The 23422-nt window shown below is 40.8% G+C and overlaps 1 protein-coding gene across 3 annotated transcripts in view; it reads left to right on the top strand.

Annotated features, from left to right (window-relative positions):
- The window catches only part of PDE7B (phosphodiesterase 7B), a 348288-nt gene extending 328164 nt beyond the window's left edge, over positions 1-20124 (top strand). For all 3 annotated transcript variants that reach the window (XM_019967483.2, XM_019967484.2, XM_019967482.2), the window contains 5 exons: positions 1076-1167; positions 4094-4238; positions 6199-6295; positions 11763-11843; positions 16421-20124. In XM_019967483.2, coding sequence (XP_019823042.1) covers positions 1076-1167; positions 4094-4238; positions 6199-6295; positions 11763-11843; positions 16421-16644 — 639 coding nt within the window. In that variant the 3' untranslated portion in view covers positions 16645-20124. The remainder of the gene's footprint in view (positions 1-1075; positions 1168-4093; positions 4239-6198; positions 6296-11762; positions 11844-16420) is intronic.
- Positions 20125-23422: the final 3298 nt, after the last annotated feature.

Consider the following 23422-nt stretch of genomic DNA (forward strand, 5'->3'; position numbering starts at 1 on the left):
CCCAGAGATGGCAGCCCACCAGGCTCCCCCATCCCTGGGATTCTCCAGGCAAGAACACTGGAGTGGGTTGCCATTTCCTTCTCTAATGCATAAAAGTGAAAAGTGAAAGTGAAGTCGCTCAGACATGTCTGACTCTTAGCGACCGCATGGACTGCAGCCTACCAGGCTTCTCCATCCATGGGATTTTCCAGGCAAGAGTACTAGAGTGGGGTGTCATTGCCTTCTCCCTCCTGGAGACTAGAAGAGTTTTATTCTCTGTGGATGAAATCAGTGGTGAGGCCATACTTTTGCTAATTTAGAATAGAACACAATAGGTTGTTATAAATAGTCATTATTTAAATGGTTAGCAAATGTTCAGACAAGCAGCATATTTAAGGTCAACAGAGAGACTGAACATAATAGAGGTTCTCACAAAGAAAGAAATATCAAGATCGTTGAAGAAGAAAACAACTGTAGATTCAAACCCAGACTTAATGGGCTAAGTGCCATTATACTGGTCACAAAGATTATTGACAGCGGTTCTTAGACTTTAGTATCCACAATAATTAATCACCACAAATCTATTGACTGGGATTCAGGAGTTTGCATATGTCACCAGCTTCCCAACAGGTTCTTCCCAGTTTTGATAATGGGCAGGGCACAGATCATAGCAGCAGCAGACAGGCCAGCCTCTGTTTGGTTGAGTAGTATGATTTTGGATTATATTATGCATATAGCCCTAGGGTATCCATTACTACCTATTTTTACTGCCTCTCTTTCTTTCTTCTACAATGAGTGTTACCTGAAGGAGTTTTCAAAAATAGGGGCAGAGGCAGGACTGCGGCTGCTAGAAATAGACCCTCATTCAGCCCTCCCCTGGAGGGGCAGCAGGGTCTTGCCACTCCCCCATGATTATTACAGCCTTGAGAATAGACTGCAGTTGTTTTATTTTGCCTTTCATTTCTGCTCTGCCTCTGTGTCCTCCGGTATGAACTGGCCGGAGGGAAAATATTGGCCTCCACAGAGCTGTGTTCAGCGAGAGAGATCAGTATCTGGCTTCTCCCCCGTTTATAGTTTTAATTTTCTTTCTTTCTAGAATATGTCTGTGCTGGAGAATCACCACTGGCGATCTACAATCGGCATGCTTCGAGAATCAAGGCTTCTGGCTCACTTGCCAAAGGAAATGACGTAAGTGACCTAGAGATGAAACATACCGATGTCCACACATTAGAGATAAGCCGTGTGCTCTCTGGCTTGAGACCCCCGGGGTGAATGGCAGGGAGCCAGCCAGCAGTGCTTCCGGCCCACACTCCCTTAGTCGCCTATCGGAGGAGACATGGTGTCAGTTACAACAACCCAGAAACCAGAGTCCCTGTGAGCTCTGAAAGGGCCTGGAGAGTGTAGGACCTAATGTCAGGAAAAGAGATAATAAACAGTTCTCAGCTTTCACACTCTTCGGCCTCAGTGCTGTGCTTTGCCAAACTCCTGTCTTTTATGTTAGCAAAATTGTCCTCCTGTGTAGATCCAAATAATAAATATTTATCAAGAAGGAACACAGGAGTTCCCAAGCGAGACTGAAGGCTTGTTCAATAAAGGGTGTTTTGTCATTGCCAATCTTAGTAAAAGGAGAAGTCAGAAATTCTGTTCTAAAACATCTTTTGTTAAGAGACTGAATGGGCCCCAGCCATTTTTTTTCCACCAGGAATTTACCTATGTTTCTTGCATTTTAAACAGAAGTGGAAATACTAGTTTCCTGGTCCACTGTTTGTTAGGCTGGATATTTAGGCCGAGGTCTATTAAATCCAAGACCACGGCCTCATTTCCATCTGGCCTCAGTTTAGCTGCTGCACCATATTGGCCTTAATTTAGCCTCTGCACTGTCTTCCCAGGCCACCACCAATTCCTATCTGTTTCATTCAAATGCACAGAACCCGAGGTAGCTAGGCGGGAACAAGTAAATAGATTCCTGTACCATCTTCCAGAGGGGCACCAAGGTCAAGGGCCCTGTGGTGTTTCTTGGTCAAGCAGCAGGATGCTCTGGGCGCACTGATTTACCCCTGGCCCTCTGCTCCTATCTTATCCTGTTTCCTAGCACCCAGAGGAGTGTGAAATTCGTGGAAGGAACTTCAATTCTGATAACACTTTACCCACTGGAACCAAATAAAATCAATCCTTATACAGAGAATAAAAATTCATGCCTTTTATGAAAACAATATATTGCAAAGATTGAAAGAATTAAGTGCAGAAAGAACTAAAGTCTAGAGTAACAAATCAAGTTTGGAGGAGAAATGAGGAGGTGAAGGACAAGGAAGCCAAAGAAAGAGAAAAGGAGAAGGGAAGGAAAGAGAAGGAGACAGGAAAAAACAAAATGATCTGTTCTTTTGTCAAACCACATTTGTCCCAGTAATGCCCCAGTAGGTAAAGACTAAAAGAAATTTCACAAAAAAAGAAATAGAAATGACCAATAAACATATGAATATATGTCCAACCTCATTAGTAATCAAGGCAATTCATATTAAAATTATAATGAGTTGCATGATATTGGCAAATTGGCAAAAAAAATGTAAAGGGTAAGACTGTAAAGCGATGAGAAGCTCATCTATTACTGCTTGGAATGTAAATTTATACAACTGTTTTAAAAATAATCAGCAATATCTAAGAAATTGAAGATGAACATACTCTGTGATCCAATAATTTTATTCCTGGACATAGTCCCTAGAGAAACTTTACAAATATATAATTGGAGGTGTGTAATGGTATTTATTGTGTCATTTTTTTCATAGTAGTCAAAAACTAGAAACTACTCAAGTGATCATCAAAAGTAGAACAGATAATACATTGAAGCACAGTCCTACATTGGCATATAATCTAATCATGAGAATGGATGAACAACAGCTCACACATCAACTTAACTGACCTTCAAAAATATATTAAGCTAAAAAAAGCAAGTCACAAACTGATACTTACCACATAACTTAAAGTGAACAAGCAGTTAAAGTTAAACCATAGTATTTAGGCATGCATGCACAGGTGGTAAAATTATTATCAACAGCAATGAAATTATTAAAACAAAAGTCAAGATAGTAGTTGCTTCAGGGGTTGAGGGGAAGTAGGGTTGGATAAGAGACACAATGAGGGCTTTCTGGGGTACTGGCAGGCAATGATCTTGACCTAGGCGGTGATTGTAAGATGTTTATTTTATAATTTATCCCTTATACTGTTTGTGTATGTTCTGTGCACTCTATCCAAACATACTTCACTTTCAAAGGTGAATTTTAAAAATAGATATGGATTTTCCTCCCATTGGTTACTTTCCATATATGCTATGCTATGCTATGCTATGCTAAGTCACTTCAGTTGCGTCCGACTCTGTGTGACCCCATAGAGGGCAGCCCACCAGGCTCCCCTGTCCCTGGGATTCTCCAGGCAAGAACACTGGAGTGGGTTGCCATTTCCTTCTCCGATGCATGAAAGCCCTAATTTGGTTTACTGTTCCAAAACATCCCATTGTCTGTATACCATTTGTTGACCAATATATTGTGTGAACACTGCTTTTTAATGGTACCTTAATCTACTGTGACTCTTTTGTAAGTTCCAGTATCTCTTTCCAGCCTATCCATTTTGCTTCCATGATGGATCTTTTCATTCCATAGAATCAGTCACTATTATTGGCTTCATTACTATTATTATACCCTTTCCCTCCCCATGCAAGTCTTAAGGTTTGAGTTGGTGTGAGCTCTATTAAAAAGCACAATCCAAATGCTGTGATTCTGTGAGTCTTTGTGACCTCCTTCAAGCATATATTTCTAGTTGGCTTCCGATCTTGCCACCCATAGGAACTGTGGGAATGTATAAACTGCCACAACTTTGTTCACCCAAGGTTTCAGTCACTCTGTTCAGTCCTTGGCATACCTCCCATCTAAGGACAGAATGATGGTGGGTGAGAGAATCACGCTTAGCCTGCAAGGGACCAGGACTCTGAGTAATAAACAGTATCAGAGGCAGAAATGAGAAAACAAGCCACCTGATGATGACAGAATCAATCACTCTGCTCAAAGGGATTTGCTTTGTGTGTGTGTTTTCTCTTTCATTCTCTTTCATTCTGTGGATGCAGACAGGATATTGAACAGCAGCTGGGCTCCTTGATCTTGGCAACAGACATCAACAGACAGAATGAATTTTTGACCAGATTGAAAGCTCACCTCCACAATAAAGACCTAAGACTGGAGGAGGTACACGACAGGCACTTTATGCTTCAGGTAAACAACAACAAACAGACGTCATTATCCTTGCTCTAAAACACTAAGGATACAATCAATCATTTTAGCACATCTGAGAAGGAGTATCCCCCATGGTATAAGCTAGAGCAGTGACCTAGTTTATTAAAAACCTTGAGACACATGAAATTTTTAAGTGGTTTCCAAGCAAGTAAAAAAAATCTGGGTTTCATGTCAGTATGTTGATAATATCTCATTTCTCCTTGTTTGGTATCTGTTTCACCACAAAGTAGCCCCCCTGGGTAGCTGCATGCAGTAAGAATTTACCACATTTTGTGGCTTGATGTAATGTTGATCACTATCATACTTTTGCAATGTCTAAAACTATTCCTTTAATACAAAAGTGTATTATGTTAACTATAGCACTAACAAAAATTGAGAAATAAGTATCTTTACTTTACCTCAAGCCTATTAAATCTTGCTTGACTTCTTTTTACAACCTAAACTCATATATTCATCTGAAGCTCAATGATATTTACCTAGTCTTACCATTATCAGGTACCAGTAAATAAATGATTTTGTTTAATTGAATGAACGGAATCATATCAAGCGCAACACTTTCTGCTTCCTTCCATGGCAAGAAGCCATTTGTGAAGTGCAGGGGAGAAATGGATCTTGGAAGCAGAAGTCTGACCTGGTATCCAAACCAGAGCCTTTTGCTTGATCTTCCATTTTCTCTCATCTTCCTTCTTTCCTTTTGGCACAAAAGACTAACTGAGTGGATCCTGGCTGCATCTAGATAGACCAGCTTTAACCAGGGAAATGGTTAAACAAGGGAAATGGCATGTGGGAGACTAAACTATACAGTCTTTTCCCTTGCATGCCTTCAGGCTGCCTTCTGAAGTTATCCAACTGCTCTATCCTTTTCAAGAAATGCCCTCCTCCCAGCTGTAAAACTGAATCTCCCTCTTCCTTTCTTCCCAACGTAGACTTCTAGCCCCTGGGTACCACCGGCATCTGATTTTAGAGATTCAAGTCTTTGAGTAGCTGAAAGATTTGGCCTGGACACTTGCATTCCAAAAGGAAAGCTCGCTAACACACATTAATCCCTAAAGGGCAGGAACTGGAGGGAGCTTCTGCCCCTGACCTCCTCTCACAAGTACTGGTGCCCCCATTCACCTGGAAATAAAGAACCAACCAAGTTTGCAGCTTAATATGACCCAGGCTCTCCCAGACCTCAACACTGCTAGCAGTTCTATGATCCCAAAGAACTAGGTCAAAACCAGCAGACCTTGCTGATGGAGGGCACACCACAGGAAGCCCCTCTAGGTGGTGGTTTCTTGGCAGTTGTTTGTTAAGAGGGAGAACCTGCTTCTTTGGAAATTCAAGGGACCCCTCCTAGGGTCAGCATCCCTGACAAAAGCTGGCATTCCAGATGCAGAACTGTGTGAGGCAAGCCAAGAAGGCCCAGACTCATCTCTGCCAAGCAAACACTCCTGGGCTTGATATGGCTTAGCTCCCTGGCTGGCAGTCTGAGATTGCTGACACACACAGATACGGCCATATAAATGCAAACACACATAGTTTAAGTGATGTATGGAGTCGGCCAATGTGGTCACTGTGAGGTGAGGTCCCAGTGATCTCACTCGAGCCTGGTTGGGGGCCCTGTGGCCTCCCTGCCCATGAGGGGTGGAGCAACAGAAGGAGCCAGGCCACAGCTTTCCTTGGCCTGCCCACTCCAGGTCCCCTCCAGGAAGCCCCATGTCCTTGGACGGTGACTCTTCTCTCCTTCTCACTGATGTAAAGTGGGAGTTCTGAATGAGGGTTTTGTGCGGTGGTGAATAAGTGCTGTTTCCTGAAGAGGCACGTCAGGGAGGCCTCTGTAAATATGGGCTTGGTACCGTGAGGTTGAAGGGCAGGTCTGACTGCCCTTGGGCTTGGGGTACATTTGCTGCTTAAGGATCATCCTTTGACCATCTCTCCCTGCCCTGTCATTTCTCAGATTGCCTTAAAGTGTGCTGACATTTGCAATCCTTGTAGAATCTGGGAGATGAGCAAGCAATGGAGTGAAAGGGTCTGCGAAGAATTCTACAGGCAAGGTTAGTAGGGATCCAATTGCTGAGTGTTCATCACCCCCTCTCCTTTTGGGCGTTTATCCTAATAAAACAAGAAATGGATTGTCTATTGTGACATTTGTTATTTCATCAACTCTTATTATCCCCACTTTTCTCTTTAAACCTTTTGCACACCGTCTGGCCCTTTTTTGGGAATAATTTAAAAATAAATAAGTTGACTTACTATGGAAACAGGTAGTAACGAGGTACAGTAACATGAGCAATAGAGGGATATAGATAATTTTTTCATGGTTTTTCTCTGTGGATATAAGAGGTGCAGGACAGTTTGTCTTTTACTCTGACCTTCATGTTAATGAGCTGAGCACGGCTTAAAAACTAAATGCCATTTGGGGTCAATGTTTTCCACTCTGACAGAAGGACTCGGACTTTTTTTGTATTTCTTTCCCTTGCTTTCTTAAAGTGAATAAAGAAATAGAGCATATTTAGTCAGAGTTCATCCTCTCGTATATACATTGTGAAAAGACAAATGGTCCCAAGTTAGGGTATAATTTTTAAGAGGTTAACCTCATTCAGAAGTAAGGCGATGAATTAGCAGCAGAATCTGGACATTGGGTGGGATCTTGGCCTGTAAATACAGCTTGTTTCTTCAGGCCTGGTTTCAGTGCTCAAGATGTTTTTTCAGGCACAACAGTGCCCTGATGTTAGCGACAGTCTCAGGTCTGAGAGGCTGAGAACAAATAAAGCCTGAAGTGTCCCACATACCCGTTCTGTGGGGGGTCAAGTAGCAACAGTGAGCCTTTTGGAGACGCCTCAGTAGAAAGATGAGTCAAAGATATTGAGATGGTCCCAAAGACAGAAGACAAAACAGAGCAGATTGGGTTCACATGGGGCCAGAAGGCTCTGCTCCCCATCTCTTTCCCTTGGGTAAAAGCACTCATGTAGTGTCCATTCTGTAAAATTTCACTTCAAATGAGTGTGAGTGGTTAGTAATCCAAAGGTCACTTCTAGTTGCCCATGTTACAAGATCACCACTGAGGGAAAAACAAAAGGAAATATGATGAACTTAGAGACGGGAGGTTAGATTAGATAAGATAAATACTTTACTATAAAATATAGAAAATATTGAAATAGCCCAATGAGAGAAGGGCTAGGATCTTCATCCTTAGATATCAAACAATGGGACAGAGAAAAGATGCCACCCTGTCCCTCTTGGTTTTGACTCAATCATGTGTTCTTGTTGACACTGATTGAAGTTTAACCCTTTCATTTACTTATCTTACACTCTCCGAATTGTGAGCTGCTTGGGGCAGGGATCGTGTCTCTTGGGCAGATGGCAAGGCATACAGAGCTGGTGAATCAAAGTTGTTAGCTAAGTGGAATAGATGGAATCAACCAATAAAGGTAATCTGTAAGATGCCTTTGCAAAAATTTGTCCTCATAATAATACTCATGTGCAACATTATAGGGGTTCCCTGGTGGCTCAGTAGTAAAGAACCAGCCTGCCAATGCAGGGGACGTAGGTTCCATCCCTGGGTCGGGAAGATTCCCTGGAGAAGGAAATGGCAACCCACTCCAGTATTCTTGCCTGGAAAATTCAAAGGACACAGAAGCCTGGCAGGCTACAGTCCATGGGGTTGCAAAGGGTTGGACACAACTTGGTGACTAAAAAACAAGTAGTATTATAAGAGAACAACCTAGAACATTTGTGAGTCTGATCGCTAAGGGTGAGCTTTCATATACTTTGCTCCATATCATGTCTCCTGGCAGAGAAAGGAAAGTACAGACGATGTGTCAGGTCCTTTTTAATTAATAACCATATGATCTAGCAGAAGTTCAGCTTACTTAAGAGAAGACTAGACTCTCTGGTTATCCAAACTGCTTGTCCTCCATACTGAATAATTTTTTTTAGAAATTCTATAAAGCACTATTTGTATCATTTTGATTAATCTTCTTCCAGCTTTCCATTTAGGATTTGGGTTTCCACTGACTGCTAACAATTCCTGCCAAAATATCTCTGATGATTCATGATGCTGAGCAAAGGAAAAGCCCCAAAATCAAGGATGAGGACAGACAGAGAAAGAAAGATGAGATTCCATGAATTAGGAAGACAGTGTTAAATTCTCAGAACAGATATTAGAACTCAAACATCATTCATCCTCTTCCTTTCAATGACTCAAAAAAAGTAGAATCTCTGTCCTATGGTAACAACATATTGATATCTTCTCAGTCAACCAAGATTCCCAGAAGTTTTCATTGAACATCTGCTTCCAGCCTTGTCTAATCCTCAGCAAAGCTGTGATTTTCCTATGTGCAAAGCTCCACTGGGGGTGTCCTGAAGGAGACAAAGTATTAAAGTTAATGTCTCACAAGCTCAAAATACTAATTAGTAAAGTTCCTGGAGGAGAGAAACTGCAATTTTCCTCACTGTATTTTCTACATTGATTAACAAAGTGTCTGAAATATATAGTGCTTTATAAATCCGTTGAAATAGTTGAAAGGATAAATGATCCAACTGGAAGAAAATCCTTTCATGGTGGAGGTCACAGGAGAAGATCTAGTGCTAAGGATGATAGAATCTGAGCTGGGTATTAAAGGATGTGTAGTGACGGCACTGTCCAGTAGGATAGACACAAGGCACGTGTGGCCATTAAATTTAAAATAATTTGATTAAATGTAAAATTTAGTTCCTCAGTTTTATTAGTCTTATTTCAAGGGGCTACTATAGTGGGCAATGGAGAGAATATAACCATCATTGCAGAAAAGTCCCACTGATCTGGATAGAGAGGAGTGGAAATGGAAAGAGGTATGGGGAAGGGACCATCCCTGTGCCTTATAGACCAGATTGGTTCCAGAGAAGGTAAGAATAAGAGGATCTGTTGAGGCCCCTGTATACCAGGCTGAAGTGGAGACTATGACAATGGGAGTCATCTTAGAAAGTGCAAGTAGGGCAACATGTGTAGTTGAAGTGGAAGAAATACTAAAGAAACTAGCTAAGAAGCAGAAAATAAGAATGAGTTTTTAAGAAACCAGACGAAGATGTGAGATATGTATATGTATGTGCAACTCTTTGCAACCCTATGGACTGTAGCCCACCAGGCTCCTCTGTCCATGGGATTCTCCAGGCAAGACTACTAGAGTGGGTTGTATGCCCTCCTCCAGGGGATCTTCTTGACCCAGGGATCAAACCCAAGTCTCCTGCATTGCAGGCAGATTCTTTACCACTGAGCTACCAGGGAAGCCCATATATATATATATATATATATATATATATATATATATATATATACACATACACACACACACACACACACATATATATATATAATGGAATACTTTAGTTGTTGTTGTTTAGTCCCTAAGTCGTGTCTGACTCTTTGCAACACAATAGGCTGTAGCCTGCCAGGAATTTCCCAGGCAAGAATACTGGAGTGGGTTGCCACTTCCTTCTCCAGAGGATCTTCCTGACCCAGGGATCAAACCCACATCTCCTGCCTTGGCAGGCAGATTCTTTACCTCTGAACCACCAGGGAAGTCCACAGTGGAATACCACTCAGTCATAAAAAAGAATGAAATTTTTGCATTTGTGAAAACATGGATAAACCTGGAGGGTGCCATGCTTAGTGAAATAAGTCAAACAGGAAAAGATAAATACTGTATGTTTTCACTTATATATAAATCTAAAAAATAAAACAAATGAATGAAAAAAAAAAATGGAAACAGATTCACAGATACAGAGAACTAGAGGCTACCAGCTGGGAGAAGGAAGAGGAAGGGGCAAGACAGTAGTAGGAGATTAAGAGGTTAAATACTACTAAGTATAAAGTAAATAAGACACAACGATGCAATGTACAACATAGGAAATAGCCAATATTTTATAATAACTTTAAATGGGCTATAATCAAGTTATTGAATCACTGTGTTGTACACCTGGAACTAATTTAATATTGTAAATCAACTATTCTTCAATTTGAAAAAAGAAAGAAGCCAGACTAGAATGAAACCAGGGAAAAGAGATATTTCAACAGAGAAATAAAGGAGATTTGCTGCCTCAATACAGAAGGTAGAAGGAAGAGAAACTTCCCTCCAAGTGTCATGCTTGACTGAAAAATCCCTATTAATGGAGCTTAGGAGGTGAGGAGTGAAATAAACTTAAGGAGAATTCATTTTGATACTAAATGGTGTCATACCTGTCCTCTCAAGGCCGTTATCACCTGGCTTCCCTGAACCCCTCAGGGTAAGCCAGAGTGATTTCCTCACATCGGTTTTGAGAATCACCATGGCCCTAGAGACCATGGGAGGAATGGCTACAGTCAGAGAAAATGACAGAAATGTGGCATCTCAGAAGACGGTAGCTCCGTGGTTAAGTGCAGACTTTCTGAAGCCAGACTTCCAGAGTTAAATTTAGGCTCCCCTCCTCATTGCATAAGGACTTAAGTCAACAAACTTCTCTATGCTTCATCTCAATGTCCACATCTTGTAAAATGGGGGTTTTATTGAGCTTGTTGTGAGGATTAAATTAATTAAATAGGCAAAATGCTTAGAACTGTGCCTGACACACAGTAAACATGGTATAAATATATGTGTTTTTCTCCTCTGGTTTAGAGGGGTGCATTCACAGCGGTGAATTCAGCTAGTGGTTCTGAGAACCAGCTTCTCTACTGATCAACCAGATTGTTTTTCCCAATGAGAAAATTACCCACCATTTTTCACCTTCAGGAAGAATCGATAAAGCATTTTGATAAAGCTTTGCATGATGTATTTCTCCTTTGGTCTTCTAGCTGACAGAGGCATTATAAAGAAAGATCATCCTTACATGTATATGTATGACTGAGCCCCTTCACTGTTCATCTGAAACTATCACAACATTGCTAATCGGCTATATCCCAGTAAAAAATATAAAGTTTTTCATTTTTTTTAAAAAAAGATCATCCTGACCTTTATACTTTATTTAACTTTTAGTTATACTAAGTAAAATTCTAAGGAGTCAGAATGAAAGAATCAGACCCTTATTTTGATTAATTTTGTAGCTAGAGATACTCTCATATGAGATCTTTCTATAAATAGTTCCTCTTCCTTGTTTCCTGCCTACTTATTATTCCTGGTTGTTCAGGTGAAACCAGATGAGAGTCAGGCAGAGTGGAAGGAGGGAAAAACGTAAAACCTGTTTTCTTAATCTGTAACTTCAAACCAGAACTTCTATCTCATATCAGGAAACTGGCCATTCATTTTCCTGTTTTTATAAAGTTTTGTTCAAAAGTTTATTCTAATCCCAGAGCGTACCTATTAACAATGGGCCTATTGCAAATGATCATTGATACTCTGATATTTTAAATTTTCACAGAAATTACCAGAGCAGGGCAGAGTCAGTCATTGCTAGAGCATTCCTAGCAACAAGGCAAGAAACAGTAATTCCCAGGTAACTCCTTCCAACTAGACCATTAACAATTGCAAGTTCTCCATTACCAATGTGTTTCTTCTTCTTTCTTCTTAGGTGATCTTGAACAGAAATTTGAACTGGAAATCAGTCCTCTTTGCAATCAACAGAAAGATTCAATCCCTAGTATACAAATTGGTGAGTTGAGCTCAATTGTAATTTTAAATGAATAATTTTGGCACCTCGGCCAAGAGTCACAAAGAAGATCTACACGCAGCTTTTGAAAGATCCGAACTAATCAAAGCCCTTTGAATAACCGAATCCAAATAAACACTCTAGTCATGACCTATCTACTAAATAATTATCAATTCAGATGAAAACTAGAGTAAAGTTTTTGTTATGGACCCTTAATAAACAACTTGTATTAACTTTGTTGTTTAGACTTGAATCAAAACCAAATGAAGGAAAATAACAAGAATCAATTGTTGGCTGCTGAAGGTCAGATTAGCTCACACTCTCTTTAGGACTTGAAACATGGAAAATCTATAGTTTCAGATCCTTCCATTTTGGTCACTACCCTTCATCCTCAATGCATAATTTCAAAGCCTGGGTCCCCAGACTCAGGCCCAGAAACACATGTGATGTGGGGTCCCATGCTTCTTCACTTCAAAATGTATTTTCAGTCTTGTTCTCTTAGGGCCACAGTCTCAAGTGTCAATTTCAATAAAGTGTTAAACTGTAATGCTAATTCCTTTAAAATAACTATTCGTTTCTCTCACTTCTTTAAACACTCTACCAATTCCATCTACATTTAAAGCAAGTCTTTCTTTTCCTTGCAGTTTCCTCCAGTTAAAACCAAACTCAGAACTTGAACTCTTTTACTTATCAACTATGGCCCTGACATGTACCAGTTTTTAAGTTTTTCTTAACTGCCTTAAGACAGTTTAGACAGAACTGCCTTAAGACAACTTAAGGCAGTCACAGTGCAGTAAGCCTCAAGGCTCAATGTCTGGAGATTGGGAGGGCACGGGGCACCCAAAAATATCAGCTGAAAATTGAGAAAACCAGGCAGTTAGAATGATATGCTTCCAATTACTGAGGGTGAAATTGAATCCATAGTCTCACAAAAGAGTCTCAAAGTCAACCTAAGGAAATAGGAACAAAATTAATCTAGTTTTTAAAAATCTGAAGGGAATATGCAAATATTAAAGTAGATATATTGGAACACTGAAATTATTGATAATTTTTTTCCCAATTGCCCTTAATATTGTTATGTTTTGTTTACAATTAAACTGATTCCTTCACCTGGAAAAGGGAGAGGGGTGTTGTTATAAAAAGCAAAACCCAGGAAGCATCCAGAGCAGAGAAAGCTACAGAATTGCTGGGGAGGGCGAAGGGCAGCAGTATCAACAGAATTCAATCTCAGCTTCCTTGGATCCAATGCTGTATCTGATTGGAAATTCTGCAGATGCGATTCAAAGGAAATAGACCCTAACCCAAATCCTAATCCCGGGGCCCAGTTTGTTAAACTCTGGTTAGAAAGGAATTTGCCAGGCACCTGTTAAAGACATTTTCACCCCCCAGAGAAAAGCACTCACATTGTTAAGCACACAACCTGGATTTGAAAGACAGACTTGATTTCGAGATTCTATTCTCTTGTTGTCATGAGAACACACTTATTTTGTCAGATCATATGTCCTGATTTTCAGCTCAGGAAAATGTGGTTACCATAGATACCTGTTTTTAAAATGGGATGAGGATTGAGTGCATAGGAAAATCCCGTGGATGCTACGCCAGCACACCAGTAATAAAGAGAAAGAGTGATTATAAAACAACCCTCAGCAAATAAATCTTTCTGTCTCCATTCCACATCTCCCACCTCTGTAGGTTCAAAGCTGGGAGGTGTGGTGTGCAGGGGCATATCAGGCTAAACTGCAAAAACCCAGATAGATAAACAGAGTCTAATGGGAGCTGTGCGCTCTAGCCTCCCGAACAAGTATTTTTCCAGTGGGTGTGAATAATGCAGGTAGTTCCTCTGTCCTGATTCCCTTGGGACTGAAAATGTCCTCTCTCTTTCCTTTCCCAATTCACAATGAGGTTTTCCTGAGTGCCATCTCAGGCTTTGATCTGATTCTCTTCTTAAGTAATTCACATTTACCCAAGTGAAACAAGGATTTAATATCCACCCCTCACCCACCTTCCTCCCCACTCCCATCAAACTCTGCCTTTCAAAAAGAAGGTGCTAAATTAAATGAATCTCCAAGTGGTGAAACCTGTAGAAAGATGGGCTTCCCTGGTGTTTCTCAGTGTAAAGAATCTGCCTGCAATGAGGGAGGCCTGGGTCAATCCCTGGGTCAAAAAGATCCCCTGGAGAAGGAAATGGCAACCCACTCCAGTATTCTTGCCTCAGAAATCCCACGGACAGAGATGCCTGGAGGGCTGTAGTCCTTGGGGTCACAAAGAGTCAGACCCGACTGCGTGACTAACACTCTGACTTTCATAGAAAGATAAGGAGATAGGAATTCCCTGGCAGTTGAGTGGTTAGGATTCGGCAGTCTCACTGCCTGGGGCCCAGGTTCAATCCCTGGTTGAGGAATTAACATCTTGCAAGCCATTAAAAAAAACAAAAGCTAGAAAGATAAAGAAAAAGAGGCTTTCTTTAATCCTTGTTAACTCTGAGGCCATCATTTCTCCCCTCCCCGACATGTACCCCTTCAGGAGGACAACGTCCCCACAAAGTCAAGGTGAATGTGAATGTGTTAGTCGCTCAGTCGTGTCCAACTCTTTGCAATCCTGTAGCCCACCAAGCTCCTCTGTCCATGGGATTCTCCAGGCAAGAATACTGGAGTGGGTTGTCATTTCCTTCTCCAGGGGCTCTTCCCAACCCAGGGATCAAACCTGGGTTTCCCACATTGCAGGCAGGATTCTTTACCATCTGAGTCAGTTTGCACAAATACAGTGGGGACCTCTGCGACAGCCTCGAATCTAATCATGCAGAAGCTTTGCTTCATGAGAAAAACTGCCTCACGGTGTCTATTCAGACTTCAAAATCACTCTCCTATCTCCTATAAGAGGTCTTTATATCTAATGAGTAGAAATATAGAGATGCAACTCTAGAGTAATTTCAGGAAAAAAATGAGCTCAAGTTTTTAAGTACTGGATTTTTAAGTGTGGGATTTGTAACTTTTTAATACTTAGGGTAAACCTGGTAAATATTCACACCTTAAACTTCAGAATAGTGTAACAATATTGCAGACTATCTTTTTAGATATATAATATCTCTTAAGATGCAATATATTCAAAATTAGATATGGAGGTAGTCTAGAATAGCAAGCAAGAACATTACAGAATGAAATCTTAATTGTCTGGCTCCCTACATAACCTTATCAAAATGTACACAGTAAGTCGCTGGCTTAACTTTTTGCTCCTTAGAGTCAAGTTATCTAACATCATCTTATAATATTTAAATCGTATTTCACATCTAATGAGAGAATGCAGACACATATACTAACATTTAGAATCAACGTATCCTTTTCTCATCTCCAGAGCATCCTCAAAGGAGGATGTTTGTCCAATAAAAAAATAATCCAGTCAAGCCTAATAATTCACATGCCTATAAACACACAGGGATAGTTGTCAGAAGATTTCACTGTGCTGAAAAAACTTGACTCTCCCCATACCACAGAAGTCCCCTTCTCCCAAGACCAACATTTCAAGGGAAATACAATAAAACCTAAATATATTTGTGATGAATCCAATAATTCCAACCTAGACTGGAAATTATCTTTGCTTTAATAAATCATGCTTAATATGGAAAGCACATTAACAGTGAGACGTGATCAGAAAGTTTAACAAGGCTAAAATAATTAAGAGAACAGACATGCTAACAAAGAAGTCTCATATCAACCCATCTTATCTCATCATTCAAGCAGAACTTTTATGCAGGAAAAAATCTGTTTTGAAGACTAATGAACTTTTATTATCTACACCTGGTTGCTTAACGTAATTGAAAGTAAGACAAAAATGTGAAATGATAATCCTGAAGAAATATCTTCAGGGTAAATGTATGAATGAACTCTTCAGATGGTCTAAATCAACCACGTGTGGCTTCCTGGTGTCACTCTCCCTTTCTTCCCCTCCCTCAGCCACCTTCCTTAGTTCTAGCTCATTTTTTTATTTTTTAACTTTTTTCCTTATATGTCTTTATCCTTCTTCAAATGAAAGTGAGAGTGGCTCAGTCATGTCAACTCTTTGCGACCCCATGGACTATATAGTCCATGGAGTTCTCTAGGCCAGAATACTGGAGTGGGTAGCCTTTCCCTTCTCCAGGGGATCTTCCCAACCCAAGGGTCGAATCCAGGTCTCCTGCATTAAAGGCGGATTCTTTACCAGCTGAGCCACAAGGGAAGCCCAAGAATACTGGAGTGGGTAGCCTATCCCTTCTCCAGTGGATCTTCTTCAAATAGTAATAGCCAACATTTATTGAGTGTTTGCTATGTGCCAGGAACTTTCTAAGCATTTCACATGTGTTATTTCATTGTCCTAACAACTCTGTGGGTTTGGTACCCTTCTTAACACTTTACAAATGCAAAAACAGAGGCATAGAGAGATTAAATGCCAAGCCTAAGGTGACTTACCTTATGCTCCTAGGCTGAGGGCAGGGACTACATCTTGGAGGCCTCCATACCCCTGGGGCCGAGTACATCATGGGCCCAATCGTGTGAGAAGTGGTCTTACTGCCCTGCTGGTGATGACGTTGGCCTTGCCTGTTTCAGGTTTCATGACCTACATCGTGGAGCCCCTCTTCCGGGAATGGGCCCACTTCACAGGACACAGCGCCCTGTCTGAGAGCATGCTAAGCCATCTCGCGCACAACAAAGCCCAGTGGAAGAGCCTGTTGCCCAAACAGCACAGAACCAGTGGCGATGGCAGCCCGGACCACAAAGGCCCAGGGACTGAGGACGAGGAGCAGACTGTGACCGAAGGCGACGCCCCGTAGGGCCCGCCAGGCCTGCGCCCTGCTCTGCACACTGAGATTGACAGCCTCCTTGCGCAGAGGCCTCTGGGAGGGCGGATGCTTCGAGGGGCTCTTGCTGATCAATCCGGCCCCTCTCTGGACATCATCCAGGAGCTTTTCGGAATCCACCCTCCTCCCACTCACCTGCCTCCCTCCTTTTCCCAAGTGTACAGAAGCCATCCGTCACCTCAGCATTAGCTGCCGAAATGAGCAACTCCATTCCACGATGAGGGAGCTGATTCCAGGGACCGGCTTGGCCCTGGAGGAGAAGACTAGGGAGTAAGAAAGAGGTGCTCTTGCCGTGGCCCTTCGGGCCCTGGGTCACACTGTGACGGGTGGCACTTCCTGAGTCCAGAGCATTTTAGCCTCGGCCATCAGACTGCTGATCTGCATGACAAAAACACCAGCATATTTGGAACTCCAAGGATATTGGTCTTAAGTGCAAGAGCACAAACGAGAGAGAGTGTTAGAGAAAGTACCTTCTATTTTAATAATAATTATTATTATAAAATAATAATAAATCTTTTTAACTTTTCTATTTTGTGCACTAGACAATGGATCTAAAACTCTGGACAAAGATTATTCAACGTGATAATCATGTACCCAAACGTGAACAGGGGGTTCATTGTTTTGTTATGAAGTCCATGCCACTTTGGGTCAGAGATTTGGCATCTTCTCAATTTAAGAAACCACGTTTCCTATCCTATGCGAGGGGAAGGTGCTGTACAGTTCATTCCTTTGCACCATTAGTCAATCTGTCTTTTATCAATAACTCAGATTCAGTGACATGTTTATTTTCACACCTGTACATCTTCTGTAAATATCAAGCGCTACTGATTCCCATGCCAAAATACATGAGTATTATGGGATTGCTACCTGTATAAACAATGGCACTGTGAACAGAATACTGTTAGTTTTAATACAAGAGAATGCATTTGTAAATATGGTATAGAGTTTATTAATATACTATTGTTTGCAGATAAAGGCCTTAACTTTAAACACCTTTTCATCTTCTGAAAGCTGCCCAACTTAAATCCTCACAGATGTCCTTCTGAACTGCCTCCCCATGTCCATCTTGATGCTTTCCAGCTAAGGTCACAAACCAAAACTGAATAAAATCTTTGAGGAAATATTTTGGAAACTTCACATGCATTCCACTTGAGACCATAGTGTCTAATCTATGGCACCAAGCATGGTTTCCTCAGATGAACAAGACCCTTCAACAAGCCTGAAGTCACTTTCAGCACAGCGATGTTGCACTCTGTTTTAGCAAGCCAGCTGATTAGCGTGTGTTTCTACAGCTCCTGTCAAGGACATGGTGGTGTGTCGGCCTCATGGGCCGCATGGCAGGTCTCACCAGCCTTCCATAACCCTGTCAGCTTCCATAACCTTCCATAACCCATCAGGGACTTCCCTGCTCCCCTGTAACACCATCGTCTGCTCCGGCTGTAGTACCAAAGCACCTTTGGTTTACGGTTGGCGTGAATTTCTTTGGTGTTAATAGTAACTGGATTTTTCTTTCTCTTTCATTTCATATGAACTACCCAACTGTTTAGCAGACATTAACATCATTTAAGGAAAGAAAATATTTCCACCGTCTGGTAGAGTTTACCTTCCTCGCAGGTTACTGTGGTTAATTATGACTCTAGCTAGCAGAGTCACCTTGGAATTTTGTTGCCATTTTTTCTGCAGATACTTGGCTGGAAAGTCAGTTTGTTACAGCATTCTTCTCTAGTCAGCTAAACTCCGTGCATTGAACCTTTTCTTTAGAAGTTCCTGCATAACTAATGTTAGATGAAAATTGGCAATGCCCCCTTTCTTTTTATCTTCAACAGTGTGGTAGTGGGGAGAATGATAATATGATTGTTTCTGCTACTATCAAGCTGTTTCGCAAGCTGATAGAACCTCAGCTAACTCTCATTTCCTAAGTGCAGCTCTTTTTTTTCCCTCCTAACATACAAATGAAATGTGAGAAACTTGACTGGATTGTATTAAGTTCCTGCAGAAAGGCCGAGGCTTGCAGAATTAAGGTTTAGGGTGAATTGGAAAGTTGGTTGTAGTTTCATTAAAGTAGGAGGGATGGTCAGAAGGTCCTAAAGAAAGTGTGAAAACCTCATGAAATGGGTGGATAATAAGTTGAAATTATTGATATGGGTAAGAAGGGAAGTTGTGAAAAATTAACACTAACTTTGGGTTTGTTTTTTTGGGTTTTTTTTTTTCTTGTAATAACTATAAACTGACAGGATTCTTTATGGCTTTAATACTCTGAAGCTCTTAGCTTGGTGAGTCCTCAAAAGAGAACGCATTGAATGTATTTCTGCTTCCAAACTCGCTTATTTTGGTTTGGTGATGCAGAGGACTTTTGAGTACTCTAATTTTCATGAGATCAAATCAAAGAAAGCAATTACTGGGGAAGATACAGGAAAGATAAGGAAGAAGACACTGTTTTAGCTAATGGAACCTCTCCTTTGAGTTTAGAAAACGAACCTTGTTTAAACAATATTTATATCATAATTTAAATAAATAAGACTGGAGGCATTTTTCGTAGTTTCAAATTTATAGGACACAAGTATTTTAGGTCTTAAAGAAGAACTCACAGAGAAAACTACCAAATATTTAACAGTTAAGCCTATGAAGCAGCTACTAGTACAATAAAAATCTGAAGCAAAATGAGATGTGAGGCATAAACTAGTTACATTTGTCTCCTTCCTTCAACCATATAGGTTCCTAGATCCATTTTTTTTTTTAATTGTGAAAACATTTGTTTTCTTTTTTCCTGCCTACTGGTGGCTGTCTTGCAATCTTTCAATAGAAGGAGTCCGATTACTAATTAAGACACAGCTGTTGGATCATCTGGGGACTTTATCTTCACATTTTTTTTTTCTCTGAGTCCCTGGATCGTCACTTGCTGACTTCCCAAGTTTAATTCCTTCAATGCTTGAGAAGAAGGGAATCAAAGGGTTCAGGTAAAGTTAAAATCAAAAGAGAGAATAGATATCACTGCCAGCCCTGATGGACAAAGCCTGCTTTTCCTTTTGACAGCACACGCAGTCAGTCAGAACCTTTTTCCTGAAACACTGACCTGCCCGTCACTCCCTGAGAGGCCGAGTGAACATCCCGCTCTACCTGCCTAAGGCTTCCCGCGATGGGATGAGGATCGTGTCCCGCAACACGTCACCAGATAGTGCTTCCTACAAACCACAGACTTGTTTTGTAAACTTTTCTCATGTTGAATCAGATCTGCTCACTGATTGGAACATTGGTTATGAGCTTGTATCTCACTATATTTCTTATGCTTTGTTCTTTTATGCAAACCCTTAAAATTGTGTTGTTTGTGTACACACGTGAAGTTTGGAAAACAAACAAACAAACACCTTGTGAGTTTTTGCTCAAAATGTGGCCTAAATATTCATTGGCATGTCTAGGTAAACAATGAAAAATAAAGATAATTTCTTAAAAATATCACACTATGAAAAATACTCTGATTTTCACCAGGTAACATGTTATCAGCCAACCAGTCACATTCAAGGTCAAGGTCAAGAACACTGCTACAGACATGACTCATGTGATTGATTCCACTGGATGCTGCAGAAACAGCCATGTCCATAAAGCTATCACTTGCCAATTAGGGGGAAAGGGCCATCATTGAATTCTGCCTTTCCTCTGAGTCCTGATAGTTTTCTGATCCACATTTGTCAAATTCATATATGAATGAGAATAATGTACAATGCTTTAGGTTGTGGAACCATAGCAGACTTACTGGTGAAAAATATAGTCTTGTATTTCAGGATTGGAAGCCACCAAGAACAACAGAACAGTTCAGGCAGGACAACTGAGTGTCTAAATCTATCTGGAAATAGAGGAGAAATGAAAAAAAAAAAACACACACAAAAACTATCCATGTTTCCCAGAAACAGTGTTGTATCTTTATGGTCCAGGAAGATTCCACGTGCGGCTGGGCAGCTAAGCCCGTGCATTACAACTACTGAGGCCACACGCCTAAAGCCTGTGCTCCACAATAATAGAAGCCACCACAGTGAGAAGCCTGTGCACAGCAACGAAGAGCAACACCCACTTATCTCAGCTAGGGAAAGCTCATGTGCAGCAACAAAGACTCAGTGCAGCCAAAAATAAGCTAATTAATTTTTAAAACCTTTCAAAAAATAAAAGAGATTGCATACAAAAAGCACCCAGCACTCTGTCTGGTACGTGGTAGGCTTTTAATACATGCAAGTTCTCTCCTCTTAAATTATCAGACACTTCACAAATAGCCATTCATACATGGGTAAGAATGTGGATAATGTATGGGGAATAATGTAGTAAAGAATGCTAGGGATCTTACATTGGGAAGTTAGACTCACTCCTGTATTTTTTTTTTGCCTGTTTATTGGCAAAATTGTTAAAAAAAAAAAAAAAAAGACTATCTGATGAAACCTCCTGCCTTAGCTACAGCCTACTTTTCTGTTCAATCCTCTATATTCTAGAATAGAAGTTAACGTATCTTTTGTTAGCAGTTTTGTCAGAAATTTCTGAGAAGGAAACAGCTCCAAAGAACAAAAATGAGAGTCATTTATGTACATTGCATCTGTGCCACTAAAGTCCCACATCAAGCTGGTGATGGCTCTGGTCCTCTGTGTCAGTCCCCAGAAGTTTGCTGGGCTTTCATGGGCTTTGCAGGAGCAGGCATGGACTGGTACCTCCAGGCACACTTGGTTGACTCCCTCACACACCTCCAAACGTGTTCTAAGCTAAAGCTTATTGTCTGTCCCAGAGCAGGCCAGAAAACAGAGGCATTTCCTAATAACATGTCGAAGAAGGGAGAAGGCTCCATCCTGCCTCCCTAGGAATGTAATGGACAAACATTAGAAGAATGACTAAACGAGGAGCTTTTAGCTATGAAACAGTATATGATGGTCTTTTTTTTTTTTTTTTTTTTTCAAGTAAGTCAGAGAGACTATTAGAAAAAAACTTTTAAGTTTTAGCTGATATGGTTTGACAATGTAATGATTGCCTTGCTTAGTCATCTAAGGAATGGTGTATCTTTGATTCAATTCCCTGAAATACTTTAAATTCTAGTATTGCAAGTGCTGATTTAATCTCCAGTAATTTTTTCCTTTTAAGGAAGTGATCCGATGGAGTTTCAAGTGTGGGCTTTGAAGGCAAACCAGAATTCAAACTCCTTGATCATTTACTATTTAACCCCAGGCAGAAGACTTCATGTCTCTGTGCCTCCATTCCCTCATGTGTAAAATGGGAATACCACCTACCTCCTAGGGCAGTGTGAGGTCAAAATGAGAAGACATACACAAACATATAGCACAGTTTCTAGCAGAAAGAGGATACTTAACAGATAGAAATTCTTACATCGTTTAAAGAACAAAAATTTACAAAGTGGGAGTTGGAGTATGACTTTCGGTTTCTCTGGTTGTACTTTTTTGTGCCAAAGAAAACACAAGGTCCATTAATAGACATTGAGCATGATTATATTTACAGGTGACCAGTTTGACTATAAAACAATCCTTATAATATGGACAAAATGTTGTAAAAAATGACTATAGAAGAAGACATTGTCCCTAGGGTACTAATGATAGAAGACCAGGGACATTTAAATAAGTGTTGGTTGCTAAGTCGTGTCCAACTCTTTGCGACCCCCGTGGACTATATAGCCTGTCAGGCTCCTCTGTCCATGGGATTCTCCGGGCAAGAATACTGGAGTGGGTTGCCACTTCCTTCTCCAGGGGAATCTTCCTGACCCAGGGATGGAATTAGGGTCTCCTGCATTGTAGGTAGATTCTTTACTGTCTGAGCCACTGGAAAGCAGAACTGTCTTTTCTGTATGTAAAGTAAAATGCTCCTCAGCCTAGCCAGAGAAAACCAATCTATCAAGGCTTTCCTAGAGGTAGTGATAATAATACAACCCCAGTTATTTGGTTAACAAACAAAACTTGATATCCTGTCAAGTTTTCATGAATTCCATTCATACCCTATAAATTCTATCCACAGACATTTCCAGTGGCCCTTCCCCCTGTAATATTAGATCCTTTCTGGCCACTGACAGCAAATGTGGAGAATCCAGGGGAGCCTTTGTAAATAAATGATTCTAAAGTAGATTCTTTTCTCCCAAATTATGCTTGACAATGCATACGCTAAAAAGATGTTTATTAAGTATTCCTTGGGGCGGGCGTTGGGAATGGCTTCTGGGGCTTCCCTGGCAGTCCAGTGGTTAAGATTCCGTGCTTCCACTGCAGGGGGCTTTGGTTCAATCCCTGCTCAGGAAATAAGAGCTGATAAGGGCTTTCCCGGTGGCTCAGATGGTAAAGAATCTGCTCCAATGCAGAAGACTCCGGGTTTGATCCCTGAATAGGGAAGATCCTTTGGAGAAGGGAATGGCTACCCATTCTTGCCTGGAGAACACGACTGAGTAACTAACATACAAGCTGCGCCAGGTGGTCAAAATTAAAAAAATTTTAAATGGCTTCATAGCCAAAGAAGTTTGAGACGCAGTGAATTAAACACCCAAGTTCCTCTCCTGCGTGCTTCTCAGAACCTCCCATATACTAAGGCACAGCTCCACGACAACAATATAAATGACATTGTTCAGATCTAATTTTGGTTTCATATCATCAAGGATTCCTTGACCATATCAACCCAGAATGATCTCCCCATTTATCATTTCGTTTTTTTAGTGATTATTAGTTATTTATTATTATTGATATGTGTATGTCTTTTCTGTCCAACTTGAGGTATAATATAACATTGT

Source organism: Bos indicus, chromosome 9 (genome assembly GCF_029378745.1).
Source record: "Bos indicus isolate NIAB-ARS_2022 breed Sahiwal x Tharparkar chromosome 9, NIAB-ARS_B.indTharparkar_mat_pri_1.0, whole genome shotgun sequence".
In the NCBI taxonomy this organism is placed as follows: Eukaryota; Metazoa; Chordata; class Mammalia; order Artiodactyla; family Bovidae; genus Bos; species Bos indicus.